The sequence below is a fragment of the Moschus berezovskii genome, chromosome 5, assembly GCF_049115385.1.
Source record: "Moschus berezovskii isolate FMDL1 chromosome 5, NW_MosBer_1.0, whole genome shotgun sequence".
NCBI lineage: Eukaryota > Metazoa > Chordata > Mammalia > Artiodactyla > Moschidae > Moschus > Moschus berezovskii.
The window spans coordinates 102,408,731-102,430,461 of NC_142464.1; the positions used below are offsets into that span (position 1 = coordinate 102,408,731).

General features: G+C 42.6%; 1 protein-coding gene and 1 pseudogene across 2 annotated transcripts in view; one reads left to right on the forward strand and one right to left on the reverse strand.

Annotated features, from left to right (window-relative positions):
- FRAS1 (Fraser extracellular matrix complex subunit 1) overlaps positions 1–21,731 on the forward strand; it is a 533,887-nt gene that overhangs the window by 260,754 nt on the left and 251,402 nt on the right. For both annotated transcript variants that reach the window (XM_055434121.2, XM_055434122.2), the window contains one exon: positions 13,177–13,320. In XM_055434121.2, coding sequence (XP_055290096.2) covers positions 13,177–13,320 — 144 coding nt within the window. The remainder of the gene's footprint in view (positions 1–13,176; positions 13,321–21,731) is intronic.
- LOC129561512 (heterogeneous nuclear ribonucleoprotein H3 pseudogene) lies at positions 20,106–21,111 on the reverse strand (annotated as a pseudogene).

A 21,731-nucleotide genomic window follows, 5' to 3' on the forward strand; every position in this document is an offset into this window, starting at 1 on the left:
TCCCTCCCCTTCTCATCCCTCTGGGTTGTCCCAGAGCACCAGCTTTGAGTTCCCTGCTTCATTCATTGAACTGGCACTGGTCGTCTATTTTACATATGGTTGCTTTCTTTTTTTCTTTTTTTTTTCAATGTCTTGTATATTTCTTTATTTTTTTTAATTAATTTATTTATTTTGATTGGAGACTAATTACTTTACAATTGTAGTTGTTTTTGCCATACATTGACATGAATCAGCCATGGGTGTACATGTGTCCCCTGTCCCGAACCCCACTCCCACCTTCCTCCCCATCCCATCTCTCTGGGTTGTCCCAGTGCACCGGGTTTGAGTGTCTTGTTTCATGCTTGAATGGTCATCTATTTTACATATGGTAATATACATGTTTCAATGCTATTCTCTCAAATCATCCCACCCTCGCCTTCTCCCACAGAGTCCAAAAGACTGTTCTTTACATCTGTGTCTCTTTTGCTGTCTTGCATATAGGATTGTCATTACCATCTTTTTAAATTCCATATATATGCATTAATATACTGTATTGGTGTTTCTCTTTCTGGATTACTTCACTCTGTTTAATAGGCTCCAGTTTCATTGACCTCACTAGAACTGACTCAAATGTGTTCTTTTTTAGAGCTGAGTAACATTCTATTGTATATATGTACCACAACTTCCTTATCCATTTGTCTGCTGATGGACATCTAGGTTGCGTCTATGTCCTAGCTGTTGTAAACAGTGCTGCAATGGACACTGGGGTACATGTGTCTCTTTTCAATTCTGGTTTCCTCAGTATGTATGCCCAGCAGTGGGATTGCTGTGTTGTATGGCAGCTCTATTTTCAGTTTTTTAAGGAAAGGGTGTGTAAGAGGGTTCCCTTTTCTCTGCATCTTCTCCAGCATTTATTGTTTGTAGACTTTTTGATGATGGCCATTCTGACCAGCGTGAGATGGTACCTCATTGTGGTTTTGATTTGCATTTCTCTGATAGTGAGTGATGTTGAGCATCTTTTCATGTGTTTGTTTGCCATCTGTATGTGTTCTTTGGAGAAATGTCTATTTGGTTCTTTGGCCCATTTTTTAATTGGGTCATTTATTTTTCTGGTATTGAGCTGCATGAACTGCTTGTATATTTTGGAGATTAATTCTTTGTCAGTTGCTTTGTTTGCTGTTATTTTCTCCCATTCTGAAGGCTGCCTTTTCACCTTGCTTATAGTTTCCTTCATTGTACAAAAGCTTTTAAGTTCAACTAGGTTCTATTTGTTTATTTTTGTTTTTATTTCCATTACTCTGGGAGGTGGGTCTTAGAGGATCTTGCTGTGATTCATGTCAGAGAGTGTTCTGCCTATGTTTTCCTCTAAGAGCTTTATAGCTTCTGGTCTTACATTTGGGTCTTTAATCCATGTTGAGTTTATTTTTGTGTATGGTGTCAGAAAGTGGTCTAGTTTCATACTTTTACAGGTGGTTGACCAGTTTTCCCAGCACCACTTGTTAAAGAGATTGTCTTTTCTCCAGTGTATATTTTTGCCTCCTTTGGCAAAGATAAGGTGTCCATAGGTGCGTGGATTTATCTCTGGGCTTTCTGTTTTGTTCCATTGACCTGTATGTCTGTCTTTGTGCCAGCATACTGTCTTGATGACTTTACCTTTGTAGTATAGTCTGAAGTCAGGCAGATAGATTCCTCCAGTTCCATTCTTCTTTATCAAGATTGCTTTTGCTATTCGAGTTTTTTTGTGTTTCCATACAAATTGTGAAATTATTTGCTCTAATTATGTAAATAATACCATTGGTAGTTTGATAGGGTTTAATCTCTAGATTGCTTTGGATAGTATACTCATTTTCACTATATTGATTCTTCCAGTCCATGAATATGGTATATATCTCCATCTATTTGTGTCATCTTTGATTTCTTTCATCAGTGTTGAATAGTTTTCTACATATAAGTCTTTTGTTTCTTTAGGTAAATTTATTCCTCAGTGTTTTATTCTTTTCGTTGCAATTGTGAATAGGATTGTTTCCTTAATTTCTCTTTCTGTTTTCTCATTGTTAGTGTATAGGAATGCAAGGGATTTACATGTGTTAATTTTGTATCCTGAAACTTTACTGTATGCATTGATAGCTCTAGTAATTTTCTGGTGGTGCCTTTAGGGTTTTCTATGTAGAGGATCATGTCACCTGCAAACAGTGAGAGTTTTACTTCTTCTTTTCTAATCTGTATTCCTTTTATTTCTTTTTCTTCTCTGATTGCTGTGGCTAGGACTTCCAAAACTATGTTGAATAGTAGTGGTGAGAGTGGGCACCCTTGTCTTGTTCCTGATTTTGGAAGAAATGCTTTCAATTTTTCACCATTGAGGATAATGTTTGCTCTAGGTTTGTTGTATATGGCTTTTATTATGTTGAGGTATGTTCCTTCTACGCCTGCTTTCTGGAGATTTTTTTTATCATAAATGAGTGTTGAATTTTGTCAAAGGCTTTCTCTGCGTCTATTGAGATAATCATATGGTTTTTATCTTTCAATTTGTTAATATGGTGAATCACATTGATTGCTTTGTGAACATTGAAGAATCCTTGCATTCCTGGGGTAAATCCCACTTGGTCATGATGTATGATCTTTTTAATATGTTGTTGGATTCTGTTTACTAGAATTTTATTGAGGATTTTTGCATCTATGTTCATCAGTGATACTGGCTTCTAGTTGAAACGGTAATTCTTTAAAAAAAAAAAAACACTTGTCCCTGGAACTTGGTTGGTATCCATGGGGTATTTTAAGCCACTCAGAAGGGAGGGCAATAGGATTGTCCTTCTAGAATGTTCTTTTCCTGAGTAAACTAGACCCAGTGAAGCAGGTGACAATGGTATTCCAAATCCCCTCCCTCTCTGTACATTCTTGTAAATGACAAATGGAGGGAGGAAGGAAAAAGCAGCTGGTGGTACTTTGCCTGGGACCTCTGCTCTATCAGGCTTCAACAGACTGTGTTTGGCATTTGTCTGTGTTGCTTATAGGCCTTTGCTGTGCAGGCCAAAGACAGATGATGGAACAGACGTATCACATACCAGCAGAGAAAGCCTGCCGCAAGTGCAAGGGAGTTTATCTTCCAGACAGATCCCATTCTTCCTGACACATCTGAACCTTCAAATATTTCAGCTATGGATTACAAAGTAGTGACAAGTCTTCTGGCTTTCTGCCCAGTTCCTAGGGTTCTCAGTTATTTCAGCTAGACTGTATGGCATACGTTTGTACATTCCTTCTCTCTCCTCCCCATCCCCCCCACCAGCACTCTCCATGTTCTGCCCTCCCCTCCCTTTTTATGCCACCCACAGGTAACCCAGTGCCTCCATGCTAACCACCACCCAGTTGTGAGCAGGCTGCACAAGTGTGGCCAGGAAGTCTGGGCACCATTGAAAGCTTGATACGGCCTGGTGGGTCCCTCCTTTGGCTCTTTAGTTTCTATAGCCAAGTAGACTCAAGGTATTGCTAGAAAAATCGATATCCACTTAATTTACACGGGCTGAAGAAAACCCCAGGGAGTTGAGGGTTGCCAGCAGTCACCGTGGATGACTGCAATCTGAGAATTCCCTTTGGCTGTCAGGTTCAGCATAGGTGGTCACTGCATTTGAAAATCTTCAGGGTGTGCTGGGTTGTAGATTTAGGAGGACAGGTAGAGGAGCAGCAGACAGAAGAGATAACCTGAGGAGTGTTACCAGTGAAAGGAATGTCTGCCTTCATCCTCTGACTTATGTGCCACCTGAAGAGCCAGTCTGCTTGTAAATCTCTCTCCATGTGGATTTGCTGAAGCCTCCTTCAGCTGGAAAGTCGCTCCTTCCATTCAAGCTCTCTGTCTATGGAAGACCCTGTTAAAAATATAAATATGTTACCCAAGACTGGTGAATCGTTCAGTGGTATCATTAATGTGGTTAATAGATTAACTACCTACTTACCCAGCTTCTGCCTTAGAGGAAACGACTGCAGGCTTTTTTTTCTCCTTTAGTAATTTTTTCTGTAAGCACCAAATGAATTGATCTAATAAAGTCAGTAAAATTCAAGGTGCATGAAATCTGTGAGAATCCCTGACTCAAGCTCTACCAAATCATGGCTGTTAGTATTTTGGTGAATGTCTTCCTAATTTATGTAGTTTGCATGTACAGATGAGTTTATTTTTCAAAAGTAAAGTCACACTCTCTATATAGTTTTACTGCCTGCTTTCCCCATGTTATTTATCATCTTTCTACAGTGTCTTTTGAAACCTATTATATAACTTTCGATCTGTGGCTCTGCAAGAATTTGTTGAGCTAATCCTCTGCTGTATGACATTTCTTCCTAATTTTTCTATTATCGTAAATAACCACAATCATTTTTAATAGAATTGTGGTTAAAGAATCTGCCTGCAATGCGGAGAAGCTGGGTTCAATCCCTGGGTTAGGAAGATTCCCTGGAGGAAGGCATGGCAACCCACTCCAGTATTCTTGCCTGGAAAATCCCATGGACAGAGGACCCTGGAGGGCTGCATTCCATGGGGTCGCAAAGAGTTGGACGTGTCTGAGAGACTAAGCACAGACTCAAATATATTTGATTAAAGTAAATTATTAGACAATGGGTCCAAGTATAGCTATGCACATATTTAATCTTTTGACACATATTAACATATTACTCTCTTTTAAAGAAGTTTTCATTTGCACTCGTACTAGAAAGGCATGAAAGTGCTTATCTCCCACTACCTCTGTCAATACTAGGCATTACAGTCCTTATTACATTTGTCAGTTTGATTTATCAAAATGTAATCTTGGGACTTCTGTGGCAGTCCAGTGGGTAAGAGTCCGAGCTTCCAATGCAAGGTTCACAGATTTGATTGCTGGTCAGGGAACTAAGGGCTTCCCTGGTGGCTCAGAGGTTAAAGCATCTAACTGCAATGCAGGAGACCTGGGTTCAATCCCTGGGTCGGGAAGATCCCCTGGAGAAGGAAATGGCAACCCACTCCAGTATTCTTGCCTGGAGAATCCCACGGACGGAGGAACCTGGTGGGCTACAGTCCACAGGGTTACAAAGAGTTGGACACGGCTGTCACTTTCAGGGAACTAAGATCCTACATGCCCTAAGCTATGGCCAAAAAAAAATTTTTTTAATGTTTTGATGTACTCTTGTTTATTAATTTATTTATACTTATTTTGGAGATTTATATGAAGGAAGTTGAATTAGTCATTCTTATCCATTCATGGCCCCTTTTCATCATTAGCCTGTGCCAGGCTACTCTTCCCATCTGTCTGCCTGTCTGTTCCTTGTCTTCCTATTTCCTGTCCCCACTTCCCTTCCCCACTTAACTATTCTAATGCAACTTAATGTGGATGTGTTGTATGCGTGTACCCTTAGTGTTTCGTATGCACATATCTTAAATATTCATACATTTTGTTGCTGTTGTTACTCAGTTGCTAAGTCCTGTCTAACTCTGTGACCCATGGACCACAGCACGCTGGTCTTCCCTGCCCTTGACTATCTCCCGCAGTTCACATGTCCATTGAGTCTGTGATGCCATCCAACCATCCCATCCTCTGTCGTCCCCTTCTCCTCCTGCCCTCAGTCTTTCCCAGCATCAGGGTCTTTTCCAATAAGTCGACTATTCACATCAGGTGGCCAAAGGATTAGAGTTTCAGCTTCAGCATCAGTCCTTCTAATGAATATTCAGGACTGATTTCCTTTAGGATGGACTGGTTGGATCTCCTTGCAGTCCAAGGGACTCTCAAGAATCTTCTCTAACACCACAGTTCAAAACCATCAATTCTTTGGCACTCAGTTTTCTTTATAGTCCAACTCTCACATCCATATATGACTACTGGAAAAACCATAGCTTTGACTAGACGGTCCTTTTTCGGCAAAGTGATGCCTCTGCTTTTTAGTACACTGTCGAGGTTTGTCATACATATTAACAGATGGATATTTCATTCTTTTCCTTTTTTCTTAAATTTTAAAGACTTTAGAAATTCTTAGAGCCATTTTAGGTTCACAGCAAAATTAAAAGGAAAGGAAAGCGATTTCCCATACACTCCCTTTCCCGGCATAAGTGCAACCTCCTCAATTATCACCATTCTTCCCCAGAGTGGTGGGGGCTTCCCTGTGGCTCAGTGGTAGAGAATCCTCCTGCCAGTGCAGGAGATACAGGTTTGACCCCTGGGTCAGGAAGATCCCCTAAATGAGGAAATGGCAACCCACTCAAGTATTCTTGCCTAGAAATTCGCATGGACAGAGGAGCCCGGCGGGCCACAGTCCATGGGGTCGCAACGAGTCAGAGGCAACGGAGCACACACCCCAGACTGGTACCTTTGTTACCATGGATGACTTTGTTTCCCTCACTGAACACTGTTTCTAAGATGCATATATGTTGCTGTGTGTACATCCAATCCTATGCATCTAGTTGCTGCTCTCCTGTGTCATTTTAACATCTCCGCCTTTTTGAGAGAGTGAAGATGTTTTCATGTGTTTTTATTTTTCTATTATGAACTCCCTCAAGTACATATAGGTTTTCAGAACATGTGGAGACCAGGCACTGCAACGTCAGGTGTTAAAGCTTCTGTTGGCACAGGGTGGAAGGTTGAGGGCAGAGACTAGCTTGGTAGGGGACAGAAGCAGGTGGAAGTAAAAGGATCACAAATGATAGTGACTCAGAGGATACCATCCTTTTTAGATTTGTCTGGTGTCCATTGTCCAGACTTCTAAGACTAGTAGCCTGGGCCTCAGGTACGGCTGTGATGGAGGAAGAGAGCACAGTTTGCCCAGCATCTGGGCTTCACTGTGAGCATCACAGAGCTGTTCTCAATCAGTTTCCAAAGGATTTTTGTTAATATTTTGTAGCAATTACAAGGAAAGAGCTCTACAGTAGATGGCCTCTGGGCAAGACTGGAGCTCCTTTATGTAACTGCTGGAGGAGTCCCTGTGGGCTCGGTTATTTCTTTTCTCTCCCTTTCTAAGTGAACCTTCCTTTCCCGTAGTCTTTTTCATCCTTGCCCTTTCTGCCTTGTGTTACATTTTAATTTGCTCCCTTTATAACTACTTTGCTTTTGGCACCAGATGAAACAGGATTTGTTCGATCCCATAGGGTGTGCCACTCACAGGATCATGTTCAGTATCCTCTGCTTTCTCATATACATCATCTCGCCATATCCCCTTGAGTTAAGTACAACAAATATTATTATTCCCACTTTACAGATTAGGAGAGCAAAGGGCAGTGACGTTGAGTTTAAGATGGGACAATGTTTTTCATCCAACAAGAGTGTCTTACTAGAAATTTACTCACTGTCTCCTGATAAACTTTAAAACTTGGCAAGTCCTTCCTAGTCATGTGTGAATCATGAAGGATAGTTAGCAGTTGCCACGATGTGGATAAGGACCAGAATGAAGGAATTTACCTTGTGTATGGTGTCTTGCTTATGCCTGGAGTTTAGACTGCTTCATGTAGGTGAGAGTGAAAACTTCTTGGCAGTTTGGAAATCCAAAGTGCAGCCTCACTGATGACTTTAAAAGGGCCACTAACCAAGTGTGCTTATTTGCTGGTAATGGACGGGAGACATCCCAGAAGTCCATGGAATAGTGAGAATCCAAGATTCCTTCTTTTCCTTGAGGGGCAGTTTAAATGAAGGCTGAGGGAATAGGGATCTGTGTCCATTACCTGGGGTCTTTCAAAGGCTTCTTGGAAAATAAGAAGTGGTCCCTAGGAAGTATGTTAACATTTCCTTGGGAAAGGGCTGCATTTTATTCTTTGAGCAGCACAGGTTGAATTTTTTTCACAACCTTCTATTTCAAAATTATCAAATATGAAAAGAAGTTTGTTATTTTTAGCATAAGGTTTCAATAGAGAGTTGCCAAAAGAAAAGTATTTCATTCCCTTTCATTTTGAAAGGAATTGCTCAGCAAGCTAACACATGTCTTGTTATTCTCTGAAAGAGTTAGGGGCTTTCCAAAATAAATTATCTTCTGCACGTGAGATAAGATGATGGCTTTCTCTTATTCATCCTCTGTTTTAATTTATCATCATAATATACACTTCAAACGCTGGGTGAGCTGAACATGTATCACTAAGACAAATTATGGTGAAAAGTCAGGGACTGACCTTTTATTTTTCATAATAACCCAAATGTAATAAAAGCTCCATGTAAAATAAGCCTGCAAGGAGAGATTATCTGCAGTAGCATATGTTCAGTGTTAGAAATTAGAAATCAATTGCAAAACTCAGTGGGAGTATGTCATTATGAGAAATGACAACTCAAAAAAAAAAAAGGGAAAGAAATGACAACTCAGCATAGTCTTGGGTTAAAATAAAAATACCTTCTGCTGTCCTGCCTGGCTGTGGAACATGCCTTTTTTTTTTTTTTTTTTGAGATGGGAAAAAAGAGAAGGTCCAGCATCATATTTGGCTCTCAATGTAGGTAGATTCAGCATGGGCTTCCGGTGTAGTGCTATGGTACAGAACCTGCCTGCCAGTGCAGGAGACATAAGAGAGGCGGGTTCAATCCCTGGGTCAAGAAGATTGTCCTGGAGGAGGGCATGGCTGCACACTCGTGTTCTTGCTTTTACAATTCCATGGACAGAGAAGCCTGGTGGGCTGTAGTCGATAGGTTGCTAAAAGTCAGACTGAAACGACTTAGCATGCTTGCACAGTCGGATAAGTAGCAGGACAGGCATGTACAAAGGGCTGCAGGGACCTCGAGGAAGCAGTAGCTGGCTTTGGACAAGTTCAGCAAAGCGTCATAGACATAGTGACACTTTAGGACGCCTCTCAGATGTACGCAGGATTATATTCACTGTGGAAGGAGCCAGAGGCATTGCTGGCTGGGTCAGTCCTGTGTGGGGGCATCCAGACCCTTGATCATCACATGGTCTGCTTAGGGTCTCTGCTCCGTAGAGCTGGTATGGTGGAGGGAGGTAACAGCAGGCAGGGTGAAAGGTTAGGTAGGTCTCAGTGTGTGACAGGGCTGAGTGCCATCCCTAAGTCCAGGGCCTCCATCCTGCTCATCTTTTGACCCCTTCCTCACTGGCAGCATGGGGGGTGGGTAATATCAAAAATATTTAACAAGCAGTATGGCAAAGATCAGACTGGTCAGAAGGAGGGGAGACCCAAGACCCTCTCCTATGTCAGACCTTTCATTGTTGGATATGGTGTCTGCAGCATCCTCAGGGCTGCAGACAGAGTATCAGGGAGGGTACCATTTACCAAACAGGTTGGAAGTGTTTGTACTGTTTCAACTGCCAGTGCAGCTGATGTAATGCACTGCCATCAGACATTCCCTGAAACAACTGGGAATTGCCCTTTCATTTCTCATCTCCTCCTTGCCCCCGGGACAAGGATGATTTCATTCCTTAAAGATGTCTTGAGTTAATCACCCTCTCCTCTCCCCACTGTAAAGTTAATACTCTAAAAAGCAAAACTGATAAAAACTGATCAATTCCTCTGCCCTGATTAAAACTTTTGAGGGGATGACGTCCAAGGTCTTTTACCCCTGCCTGCCTGACGCTCCTGATATGACCCCTATTGTCTTTTTCACCTCACTCCCCATCATCCCCTGGGGACTTACTCCCTGGTGCCCTGACCTACCTGTGGCAGCTGGGGAGGCCCTCCAGACTAGTCATTCACCTTGCATGTGGTAGGTGCTTCTGTTGAACATTGATAGATCAGTGTGGCATGCCTTCTTAGAAATGCAGTTGGATTTTTGTTTGTTTGTTTGGGTAACAGCTTTGAATCAACTCCATTTCCTCAGTAAGGCAGAAGCCCTTAACATTGATAGACACTTCGGATAGTGACTGCAATCAGCTGTTGAGAGTCGCTGAATAAATGAATGAAAATTTTCATGCGAATTCAGGGTAGAATTTGATGCTGCGATCTTTGCATCCACATATTTAGTTTTAAGTAGCATCAGTGGCTTATCTCAACACAAGCAGTGTTTTCATGCACCATCTGTAAATAAGGTGGCGAGTATAAGAGGAGTTTGTAGAGTACCAAGCAGTGTGTTCAACCAGGCTGACAAAAGAGGATGGACTCTGCCCCTGTGGACCTTATGGTAAGGGAGCTCCCTAGTGAGGAAGCCAGACGACAGTAAGTAAACGCTGTCCGGCTTTGCTTTCCACCTGCCACTCTCATCTCTTACCTGGACCAGTACAGTCAGCTCCGTGCTCGTCTCCCTGCAGCATGCAAGTCCTTAAGCCCTCTCTTCATGACATCCAAAGAGAACTTTTAAACATCTCAAGCAGGGCTTGTATCTATCCTATTTAAGCCCATTCTTGACTCACATCACAGTTAGGCTGAAAATCCTAATTTCTTTCCATGGTCTCCTAGATCAAGTTTGATAGGGCTTCTGCCTACCCCTCCAGCCACGAATCAGGTCATCGTGCCTTCTATTCCCCACTGTACCCCGAGATGTCCACCAGGTCCAGTCACAAGAAGAGCCTCCAGTTCCTTGAACCCCCAAGCTCCTTCCCTTTTCCTTTGTTGCCGCTGCTCTCCGGCTTCTCCATGGCTGGCTACGTCTCATTCTTCAGATCTGCCTGATGTCAGTCCCTTGCACTCCCACTACTGTTATTCTATTTTTTTTTTTTTTTTAGCTTTTAATTTTATATTATAGTTGATCAACAATGTATTAGTTTTAGGTGTACAGCAAAGGGATTCAGTTACATATATACATGTATCTATACTTTGTCAAATTCTTTCCCCATTTAGGGTGTTACATAATATTTAGCAGAGTTCCCTGTGCTATACAGTAGTTCTTTGTTGGTTATCCATTTTAAATGGATACATATTGATGGATGTATCATATTAAATGTATGGATGGATACATATTAAATGGATCTATTTAAATGGATACATAAAATGTGCATCAGTTCAGTTGCTTAGTCGTGTCCGACTCTCCGCGAGCAACCCCATGAATCACAGCACGCCAGGCCTCCCTGTCCATCACCAACTCCCGGAGTTCACTTAAACTCATGTCCATCGAGTCGGTGATGCCATCTAGCCATTTCATTCTCTGTCGTCCCCATCTCCTCCCGCCCCCAATCCTTCCCAGCATCAGAGTCTTTTCCAGTGAGTCAACTCTTCGCATGAGGTGGCCAAAGTATTGGAGTTTCAGCTTTAGCCTCAGTCCTTCCAATGAACACACAGGATTGATCTCCTTTAGAATGGACTGGTTGGATCTCCTTGCAGTCCAAGGGACTCTCAAGAGTCTTCTCCAGCACCACAGTTAAGCCCAAACTCCCTAACTATCTCTCCTCCCACTCTCCTCCACTCTGGTAATTCTAAGTTCTTTCTCCAAGTCTGTGAGTCTGTTTCTGTTTTGTAAATAAGTTCATTTTTTTTTTTTTTTCAGATTTCACATATAAGCAGTATCACAAGGTATCCACTACTGTTATTCTAGCACTTAACACAATTTGCATTTATCTCTAAGTCTGTTGGAGAGAAAAGTTGTCTGAAATTAAAGCCTTTCTTTGCAGTTTACAACTGAGAGGAGAGGACTAGGTCTTGAGATTTGCCATGTAAGCCTCCTTTCTTCTGATTCCAAAGGGACGCCTAATTTAGTTACTTAGGTATAGCTCCCAAGTCACCTGTGACCAGCAAAAGCATTCTCTCTGCCAATTCTGGTCAGAATGAATATCTCTGAAAAATAGGTTGTGCTCCATTGTAAAGAAAACATTTTGAAAATCAGGATACACTAACAGGGGCTTCCCTGATAGCTCAGTGGGTAAAGAATCCACCTGCAGTGCAGGAGACCCCAGTTTAGTCCGTGGGTCAGGAAGATCCCTTGGAGAAGGGATAGGCTAACCACTCCAGTATACTGGGGCTTCCCTGGTGGCTCAGATGGTAAAGAATCCACATGTAATGCAGGAGATCTGGATTTGATCCCTGGGTTGGGAAGATCCCCTGGAGGAGGACATGGCAATCCACTCCAGTATTCTTGCCTGGAAAATCCCCATGGACAGAGGAACCTGGTGGGCTACAGTCCATGTGGTTGCAAAGAGTTGGATGAAACTAAGCACACAGCCCATACACTAACAGAAGGATGGAGGATGTTAGCCCTACAGACAGTGTACCAAATCTGAATATATTCAATCATTCAGAATAGACCTCTCTTTATAGACCTAAGATGAAGAGCAGGAATGAATAGTAATAAAACGATCAAATGCTGGAAAAGGGGGAGATGGTCAAACCTTAAAGGAATAACTCTGGTCTAGAAACAACATATAGTTAAAAATCTAAGGTGTAAGGGAAAGGCAGGCTTTGTGAGTCCTCAAGATACAAGTTTAGAGCAGATGCTATGGGGAAGCCAGAGGCGGAGCTGTAAGAGTTGTGAGGGAAGATGAGGGTGGAAAAGCTGGGGTGGGGGAGAGATGGAAAGGGAGGGAAGGAGCAATAGAAGTAAAGCGGTACTGGATCTTTCAAAGTCTATTCAAGGTAAGAAAGCATCAGAATCAGTTCAGTTGCTCAGTCGTGTCTGACTCTTTGGGACCCCATGAACCGCAGCACGCCAGGTCTCCCTGTCCATCACCAACTCCCGGAGTTTACCCAAACTCATGTCCATCAAGTTGGTGATACCATCCAACCATCTCATCCTCTGTCGTCCCCTTCTCATCCCACCCTCAATCTTTCCCAGCATCAGGGTCTTTTCAAATGAGTCAGCTCTTCACATCAGGTGGACAAAGTATTGGAGTTTCAGCTTCAACATCAGTCCTTCCAGTGAACACCCACGACTGATCTCTTAGGATGGACTAGTTGGATCTTCTTACAGTCCAAGGGACACTCAAGAGTGCATGGCATCCCTTATAAGCTGATGCTCGACGTGTTGGAGGTTGAGTGCAGTTATCTAGTTTGACACTTTGTTGTGTGGTTTCGAAGGCAAGGTGATGGAGGGCCTTCTAATTTCACTAGACAGACTGTATTTGTCTAGAAAATTATGATTCCATTCCCTGTGATTCCTATTATTCAAAAGCCTCTGGTTTCCTGTTCCATTTCTCTTAGCAGTAATTTACGGAAGTTATGCCTCTGGCCAACAGAAAATGTTTTTCTTTTATTTTTTTGGTGGGGGGTGGTTTTTTTCTCCTGTGGTACACATATGTGCCTAGTGGTTTAGGACTGAAGGTTCCAACATCCTCCTTATAAATTCTAAAGGCTTTGAAAGAAAAATTGCAGTCACTCTTTTCTACTCTGGGTTCTTCCTGCAGCCTGCCACGAGTCCTGTGCCGCCTGCTGGGGTCCCACAGAGAAGCACTGCCTGGCCTGCAGAGACCCCCTCCGTGTGCTGAGAGAGGGCGGCTGTGAGAGCAGCTGTGGCAATGGGTTTTACAACAAGCAGGGGACCTGCAGTGGTAAGTGCCCCACTTGGCAGGCCAAAGTGGTTTTTGCTCTTCCAGCATCCCTTGTTTCATTCAAATCATAGCACCAAAAGCCATCGCTTCTTCTACTCAACAAATATGCACACGATGTTAGGTTTGGTTTCCCAATGGGGCTTCCCAGGTGGCTCGGTGGTAAAGAATCTGCCTGGTAATGCAGGAGATGCAGGTTTAGTCCCTTTGTTGGGAAGATCCCCTGGAGAAAGAAATGTCAACCCACTCCAGTATTCTTGCCTGGGAAATCCCATGGACTGAAGAGCCTGGTGGGCTACAGACCATGGAGTTGCAGAGTCAGACATGACTGAGCACACATGTAGCACGCTGGAATTGGCAGGGTTTTAGTAGTTTGTGGAACATGTTTTTTCCCAGTGACAGAATCCCCTTGAATACCTTTGTCCCCCAACTGCTTGTTAGGTTGGTTGCTCTCTGTAACCTTGTCCTGCATGCATATGAGGACCACAAGGCTCAGACCGCTTGCTTCAGACCCATAGTTGGAAGGAGACGAGCCCAGCTTTCATATATGCATGGAGACCAAGGCACTCCTTGGAACTCCCAGGCCAGCCAAGGGCCACCCTGTTTCTGATGTTGGTGCCCCTGAATTGAAACTGAGGCAGTTATTTTCTATTCAACCTTCAAGACAACTGCAGACAATAAGAGTTAACCCAACCTCATGCTCCTTGTGCAGAGCACTGTCCCACGTGCTAAACATTAACCCAATGAGAGGCAGGAACATGTTGGGAGAAAAAGCATGACCTGGGGCAAGTTACTGAATCTCTTCCTGTGTCAGTTTCCTGTTTGTTAAATGCCGACAATAGTCCTCCTACCTGTGGGAGACAGAATGGCTCCTCAAGGATGCCCTTGTCCTAATCAGTAGCGTGTGTGAATATTCTGCCTCAGGTGGCAAAAGAGACTTTGTGTGTATGATTAAGGAGAAGGCAATGGCACCCCACTCCAGTCCTCTTACCCGGAAAATCCCATGGACGGAGGAGCCTGGTAGGCTGCAGTCCATGGGGTTGCTAAGAGTCAGATGGACACGACTAAGCGACTTCACTTTCAGTTTTCACTTTCATGCATTGGAGAAGGAAATTGCAACCCACTCCACTGTTCTTGCCTGGAGAATCCCAGGGACAGGGGAGCCTGGTGGGCTGCCATATATGGGGTCGCACAGAGTCGGACACGACTGAAGTGACTTTGCAGCAGCAGCAGCAAGTATGATTAAGGTAAGGATCTTGAGGTGGGGGTGGTTACCCTGGATTATCTGAACGAGCCAGTGTAATCACAAGGGTCCTAATAGGGAGGCAGGAGGATTAGAATCAGAAAAGGAGACCAGAAACAGAAGCAGCCTTTGGGGGTGATGCTGGGAAGGGAACATGAGCATGCAGGCAGCCTATAGAACCCGGAAAGAGTCAAAGAATAAACAAAGAAATAGATTCTCCCACCCAGAGCTTCCAGGAGTAATGCAGTCCTGCTAATGCTTTGATTTTAGGACTTCTGATCTCTTAAGCTCTATGATAATAAATGTGTGTTGCTTTAAGCCACGTCTGTGGTCATTTGTTATAGCAGCACACACCTAACTCAGAAGGCCAGGCCAAGACTGAATTAATGTAGAGGAGGCATTTAACACAGTGCCTGGTACAGAATAAGCGCTTTGTGTTTAGTGTTTAATCCTCACAGCAATTTTCTGAGGTAGTTATCATCAGCCTCTGTTCTCAGATGAAGAAGCAGAGAGACTAAGAAACTTGCCTGAGGTCACAGAGCTAACGAGGGGCAGAGTTGGGATCCATGCTGGGTCTTCTGGCTTTAGAACTTAACTGCCTAATAATTGCTCTGGTGCTGCTGTAACATGATCCCTCTTTTTGCACCTCTGCCCGTTTCCTGTCCGCTCTCCTTCTCCTTTCCCTTGACCCTCTCCTCCTCCTTCTTCCTTGTCTTCCTGTGCGTGTGTACGTGCATGCTCAGTCATATCTGACTCTTTGTGACCCCATGAACTATAGCCCACCAGGCTTCTCTGTCCATGGGGATTCTCCAGGCAGAAATACTGGAGTGGGTTGCCATTCGCTTCTTCAGGGCATCTTCCTGATCCAGGGATCAAACCTGCATCTCTTGCATCTCTATCAGTCTTTACATCAGCCAGCTATCCCTGTCGCTGGTCGACAGGGTGAGCACCTGATAGTGAATGAAAGGTTTGAATCAAGTTTATTGTGATGGTCAATATTGAAAAGTCAGATGACATTAAAAAATAATAATAATTTATTTATTTTAATTGGAAGCTAATTACTTTACAATACTGTAGTGGTTTTTACCATACATTGACATGAATCAGCCAGGGATGTACATGTGTTCCCCATCCTGAATACTGCTTCCACCTCCCTCCCCATCGCATCCCTCAGGGTCATCCCAGTGCACCTGCCCTGAGCACCCTGACTCATGCATTTTTTAATAACTAAGTCTACTAAATTAAAAAAAATGTGCAGTCCATAAAACTTTCTCAAGTTATTATGCTCATTTTGTTTACTGAGCAGGGCAGCAGCACACCTGAGATGATCTCTGAGACTTGACAAACGCACTTGTCTCAGAGAAGAGAGAGAGCTCTTGGCAGCTGCTTGCTTAAAGCCGTGCAGGGATCCATCAGTATCTCTGGTGTGAGAAACCTCACTCGATTTGGACAAGTCGCAGGTGGCTTTTGTGTGGATTTAGGAGAGAATGAGGAAAGAAAAGCAGGCTGCCATTACCCTGAGCGTTTTAATCTTTTTCTGCCAGCATCACTCCCCTGCTCAATTAAGCCAGATGTATTCTCCTAAGGTTGGCAGATGTCAAATTTGCACTAATTCAAAGGCTTTGAGGCATCTACCCTTTAATTCCCCGAGGAAGCTGGCTACTGTCACTGTCGGGAGCAGTGACAGACCTGCTACTGAGATGATGTTATCTCGATTGAGAAAGCAACTTTTGCTAGGGCTGCGTGTATGTGAAAGGAGTGATACACAGTTAGTGTGGGCCTCAGGCAGTGAGGGGTGGGAGTCTACTTGGGCTAAGAGGTTGAATGAAGAAAACCAGACCTCCTTGTAGACTGGAAGAATGTGAAAGAAGACTGCTGAACAGGTGGCTTTGGGAGAAAGTATACATCTGAAATGCTATCTGCATACATTTTGAAACAAAGCAGAAAAAGAACTTTCAAACACAAGGATGGACCATTGCTGACATTAGTCAGCCAACCAGTTGACTGACCGTTGGTTAATTAGTGAATGCCTGCCATGTGCTTAGAAGATACAAGACTTTGTGATGCCGTTGGCATTGACCAATGGCCCTTTTGATGGACAAAGCTGGAGTTCACGCTCTTCATAAAATTGTTCGAGTTCTCTAAGTCTGTCAAATGCCTTCAGAAAGGTTTGTATAAATATTTTCTAAAGCAACGGTGAACCAAGTCACTGATTGCTATCGGAATGTTAATTAAGATGTCTGATGGTGATAAGCTGACTTACTTTCAATTCAGATTAGTGCTATTTGAGATAAAGTCTGACTGGTGTTGGTTTAATAATTTATAACCCAAGCAACCCATATCTGTAGAAATCTCAAGTTGAGTGCTGAGAAAAATCCAGCACAACCTGTTATAAATGGTGCCGTGCAATGGCTGAAAGAATTTACAACGACCAAGTTTGTCTGTGGTACGTGCTTTGAGTTTTACAAATATTAGGTAAAAAGGGTGGGGAAATTCGAAGGACAAAACCTCCTCATTGTTTAGTCATGTAAGTACCTGTGCTGTTATGAAGGGCTTTTCTGGCTCTGGCTAACACATAAATCAAAGCAGAGTCAGAGATTTCTGTTAGACATTCTCTCTTCCTTCCGCCCGGAGAAGGCAATGGCAACCCACTCCAGTACTCTTGCCTGGAAAATCCCATGGATGGAGGAGCCTGGTAAGCTGCAGTCCATGGGGTCACGAAGAGTCGGACACGACTAAGCGACTTCACTTTCACTTTTCACTTTCATGCATTGGAGAAGGAAATGGCAACCCACTCCAGTGTTCTTGCCTGGAGAATCCCAGGCACGGCGGAGCTGGTGGGCTGCCATCTATGGGGTTGCGCAGAGTCAGATAAGACTGAAGCGACTTAGCAGCAGCAGCAGCAGCAGCAGCTTCTTTCCGCCTCTCTTTTTCTTCTTTTTCCTTCCTTCCTTTTATACTGATTTCCCTTCCTTACCTGGGCAGCTATTTTAAATATTTTATCCTTTTGTTTTTATGGGCTCATGTAAAATGAGTTTTGTTTTCAGTGAGTATATGTATATGTATATTTTTCTTAAATGATACCATGTTTTTTAAATTAATTTGATTTATTTGGGAAATAATTACAATATTGTGATGGTTCTTGTCATACATCAACATGAATCGGCTACTGGTATACATGTGCCTCCCTCATCCTGAACCCCCTTCCCACCTCCCTCTCCACCCCATCCCTCTGGGTTTTCCCAGAGCACTGGCTTTGGGTGCCCTGCTTAATGCATCCAACTTGCACTGCTCATCTATTTTACATATGGTAATGTACATGTTGAAATGCTATTCTCTCTACGTACATATATTTTTTTCTTAAATGATACCATGTTATAGAGTTCATACCAGTTTATAGAGTTCATGTTGTCCTTTTTTCACTCAGCAGTATGTCTTTCAGATTCACCCATGTTGCTATAGCATCTAGGCCTTTGCTTCTCACTGCTGCCTGCTCCATCCTGGTCTGCATTCCCACTCTCCCAGGGACAGACTCTTATCATCTGTCCATCTGCTCGCCATCACTAGGGAACACCAGTGAGCAACCTCCAACACGTCCTTCAGTGAACCTGCAGGGGTGGGGGGAAAGTTCCCTAGGATTGATGGATAACCCCAGAACAGAATTACTGGTTTCTTTTTTTAATTTTAATTTATTCTTTATGTGTTGACTCTGCATTTTCTTTATGGGACTAAGTAGTGCCAGGTAACTCACCAACATCTATACTCCCAAGCATCAGGGCTGTCTCTTCTCCACATTCTGGCCATGACTTGACATTATCAAACTTCAGGTTTTTTCCTGGTCAATAGATATACAGGGGATTCTGTTTTAATTTGCTTATTTCTGATTATTAATGAGTTTGAGATTATCTTCAACTCCTGTTGGACTTTTGTGTTTCCTCTTTGATAAACTGCTTTTTAATGTGTCTTTCCCATTGTTTCACTGGCCTTGCTTCCTTTTCATTGTTGATTTTATGGAGTTCTTTGCACCTTATGATACTAACTCTGCCAGTCTTAAATATACAAACATTTTCCCATTTTATTGCTTTTTAACCTTTAATGTGGTGCCCTTCATTGAACAAAAATATGTAATTCATCATTTATTACTTTAACATTTTGCTTTTGAAATTTTAAGATAAAAACCTACCCTGTTCAAGTTCACAAAGAAATTATACTACAATTAATAGAAGAAATTCTGTTAATTTCAGTTTTAACTTTATGTAGGCTCATCCATCTAGAGTCCACTTCTGTGAGATGCAGTTTGATTTTTCTCCATTTCATGATCCAGTTTTCCCAGCATTCAATCTAACTTTCTCCATTGATCTTTATTGGATATTAAATTTTCATATGCACATAGGTCTGTCTCTGAGGTATTTCATAGTCTAAATTTCTATTCCTATGCCACTGTCACATTGTTTGTTTTATTCCTTAATTTCTGTTGCTTTGCAATATGTCTCAATGTCTGATTGGGCAAATTACCCTTTCTTTCCTTTTTACTTATCTCCCACCTTGATATTTATTACATTAATAACATTTCTAGCAAAACCAAGTAGCAAGTTTAATAACTGAATTAACATGAACAGGTTTTATTTTGATCCATTAGCCAGTTTGGAAAAAAGTCACATTGATTAAAGGGATTAAAAGTAAAAAGTACCTTTTCCTTTGCCGCATATAATTATTTTTTAATGCAATGGCTGTAAAACTCCAAACATCAGATGCAAAATCCAATGGTAAGACTCTCAAGGCATGGATTTGTGTCTTACATTTTAAAAAAGTAGACATAATGGCTCAGCTGGTAAAGAATCCGCCAACCCAATCCCTGGGTTGGGAAGATCCCCTAGAGAAGGGAAAGGCTACCCATTCCAGTATTCTGGCCTGGAGAATTCCAAGGACTGTATAGTCCATGGGGTTGCAGAGTTGGACATGACTGAGTGACTTTCAATTTCATTTTTCACTTCTTGTAGTGCTAACAGTAAAATACATCAACCCGAATCTTACGAAAGCAACACATTCTTAGGAGTAGCTAGTATATAAAAAGTAAGAGCATCAGTGGTTTGAATGTAAAAATTTATTTTTTAAGTCAAAGTGTACAACAGATGGCTTCCCAGGTGGTACTATTGGTAAAGAACCCACCTGCCAATGCATGAGACATAGGAGATCACTAGTTTGATCTCTGGGTTGGGAAGATCCTTTGGAGGAGGGCATGGTAACCCACTCTAGTAGTCTTGCCTGGAGAATCCCATGGACAGGGAGTCTGGTGGGATATAGTCTGTAGGGTCATAAAGAGTCAGACATTACTGAAGGGACTTAGCACACACGCACACATGCAATAAATAAAATCTGCAGAAAACAAATTTTCCCATCACAATCCGTTGCTTTACTAAGTAGTATTTTGAAAACATTCCTTCAGTCATTATAAAATTCTTAAAATACAAAAGATAGGAAATCTATAAGAAAGTCTAGTAGACCAGATGCTGTTGGTAGGACTTTTACATCCGTGGTTATGCTTTTAGTACATCCCATGCCATCCACTTCCATTCATGCCACCTTGCCCATAGTAACCACTACTGCCTCCACCACCCAGCCCATAACGACGCAAGCCATCAGGAGTACTGTATCCTCCACTGTAATTGTTTCCCATTCCCATCCTTACAGCTGATCTGTGGGCTCCTTGATTATCCATTCCATCTCTGCCATAACCTCCCATTCCTGAGCCGCCTTCCAGGAATTCTATTCAAGGAGAGTTCAATGTGTTGGTGTTGCATGTTATTCTTCTCTTTGGACACGGCAGCTACTGCATCTTCATGTGTCACAAACTCTACATCTTCTCCTGTTGCTTGCCATCAGCTCCGATATCAATATGCACTTGGATTGAATTTAGTGGTGAGAAGAAATTAGCAATGTCATCTCCAGTTGCTTGAAAAGGTGGTCCTTTCATGTGTACAAAATGACTACCATGAAAACCTGAACTGGCATCACCAACTCCACCATAGCCATGTCCTCCCATACCTCTTCCACCTCTCATGCTGTCATCAAAGCCGTCATTTCCATAGCCATAATCACTGTGGCCCCCATAGTCATCAAAACTCCATCATCACCACCATCGTACCCATCATCTTCTTATCGAATTCTGTCATACATCCTTCCACGCCCAGCTCCATACTGATTTCCTCTTCCTCCTATTGGTCTATCATATGGTCCTGGCTGCTGGCCCAGCAATCGTCTTGGTGGGTCATAAAATCCTTTGATTTCCTTCCTGCTGCTTCTGAAGTTCTCAGTATCCCTGTGCCTCATTTTGTCCTTACGTCTCCCCAGTGCATTTTCTGCTATCTCCTTTGAAGCAAAGGCACGACGGCCTCCCCTGTGCTTTTCCCGTGGCAGTCCATTGTCAGTGTTATCCCATTTGGCACGATTTCCAACCCTTGAATCAACTATTTCCTCTTTACCGCAATCAGATGGCAGTCCATGAAGTTGTACTGTCCATCACTAGTGTCATTTGGGCCATTATGTTTCACAAGCCAAACCCATCTCAATACTGGTTCATTGAAATGCCCCTTTTACTTCAAATGCCTTGTTGGGTAACAGTAGTGTTGACTCCAGTGCTCATGGGGGCTGGTTGTGAGGAGGGAGAGGTTGCCCACCTCGTGTCCTGCTCCCACAATGGTTCTTCCAACTGTCTCCAACAGTGGCAACCACCCCCTTTTCACGTTTATTGAGTATTCATGAACTTTAGAGTATGGTTATTGAATTACTATTAAGCTTCAACTGGAAGTTTTATTAATATTGTATTGAAGTTTAGACTAGTTTGGAGAGAAATGACATCGTCCTAATAATTTTATTTAAATTTACAAACTCCAAGTATTACTTTAGGTGTATCCTAAAACATTTGGTCTGTAATGATTTTATTGTTGGGCAATTCTGATTTTTAAAAAAGTTCTTTATTTCTGGGAAAATCCTTTTAGTTTGTAGATTATTCAGTTCTGTTGAGATGTCCATTCTAGAATTAGAAGCTTCAGAACTTTTTGGAAGGTAGGAGTGAAGAGCAGTTTTTAGATACGTTTTTTTGATTCCTTGCTCCAGTTATGAGTAGAGGACATGCCTTTCTCTTTCTCTGATGTGAAGCCCACAGCCTTGT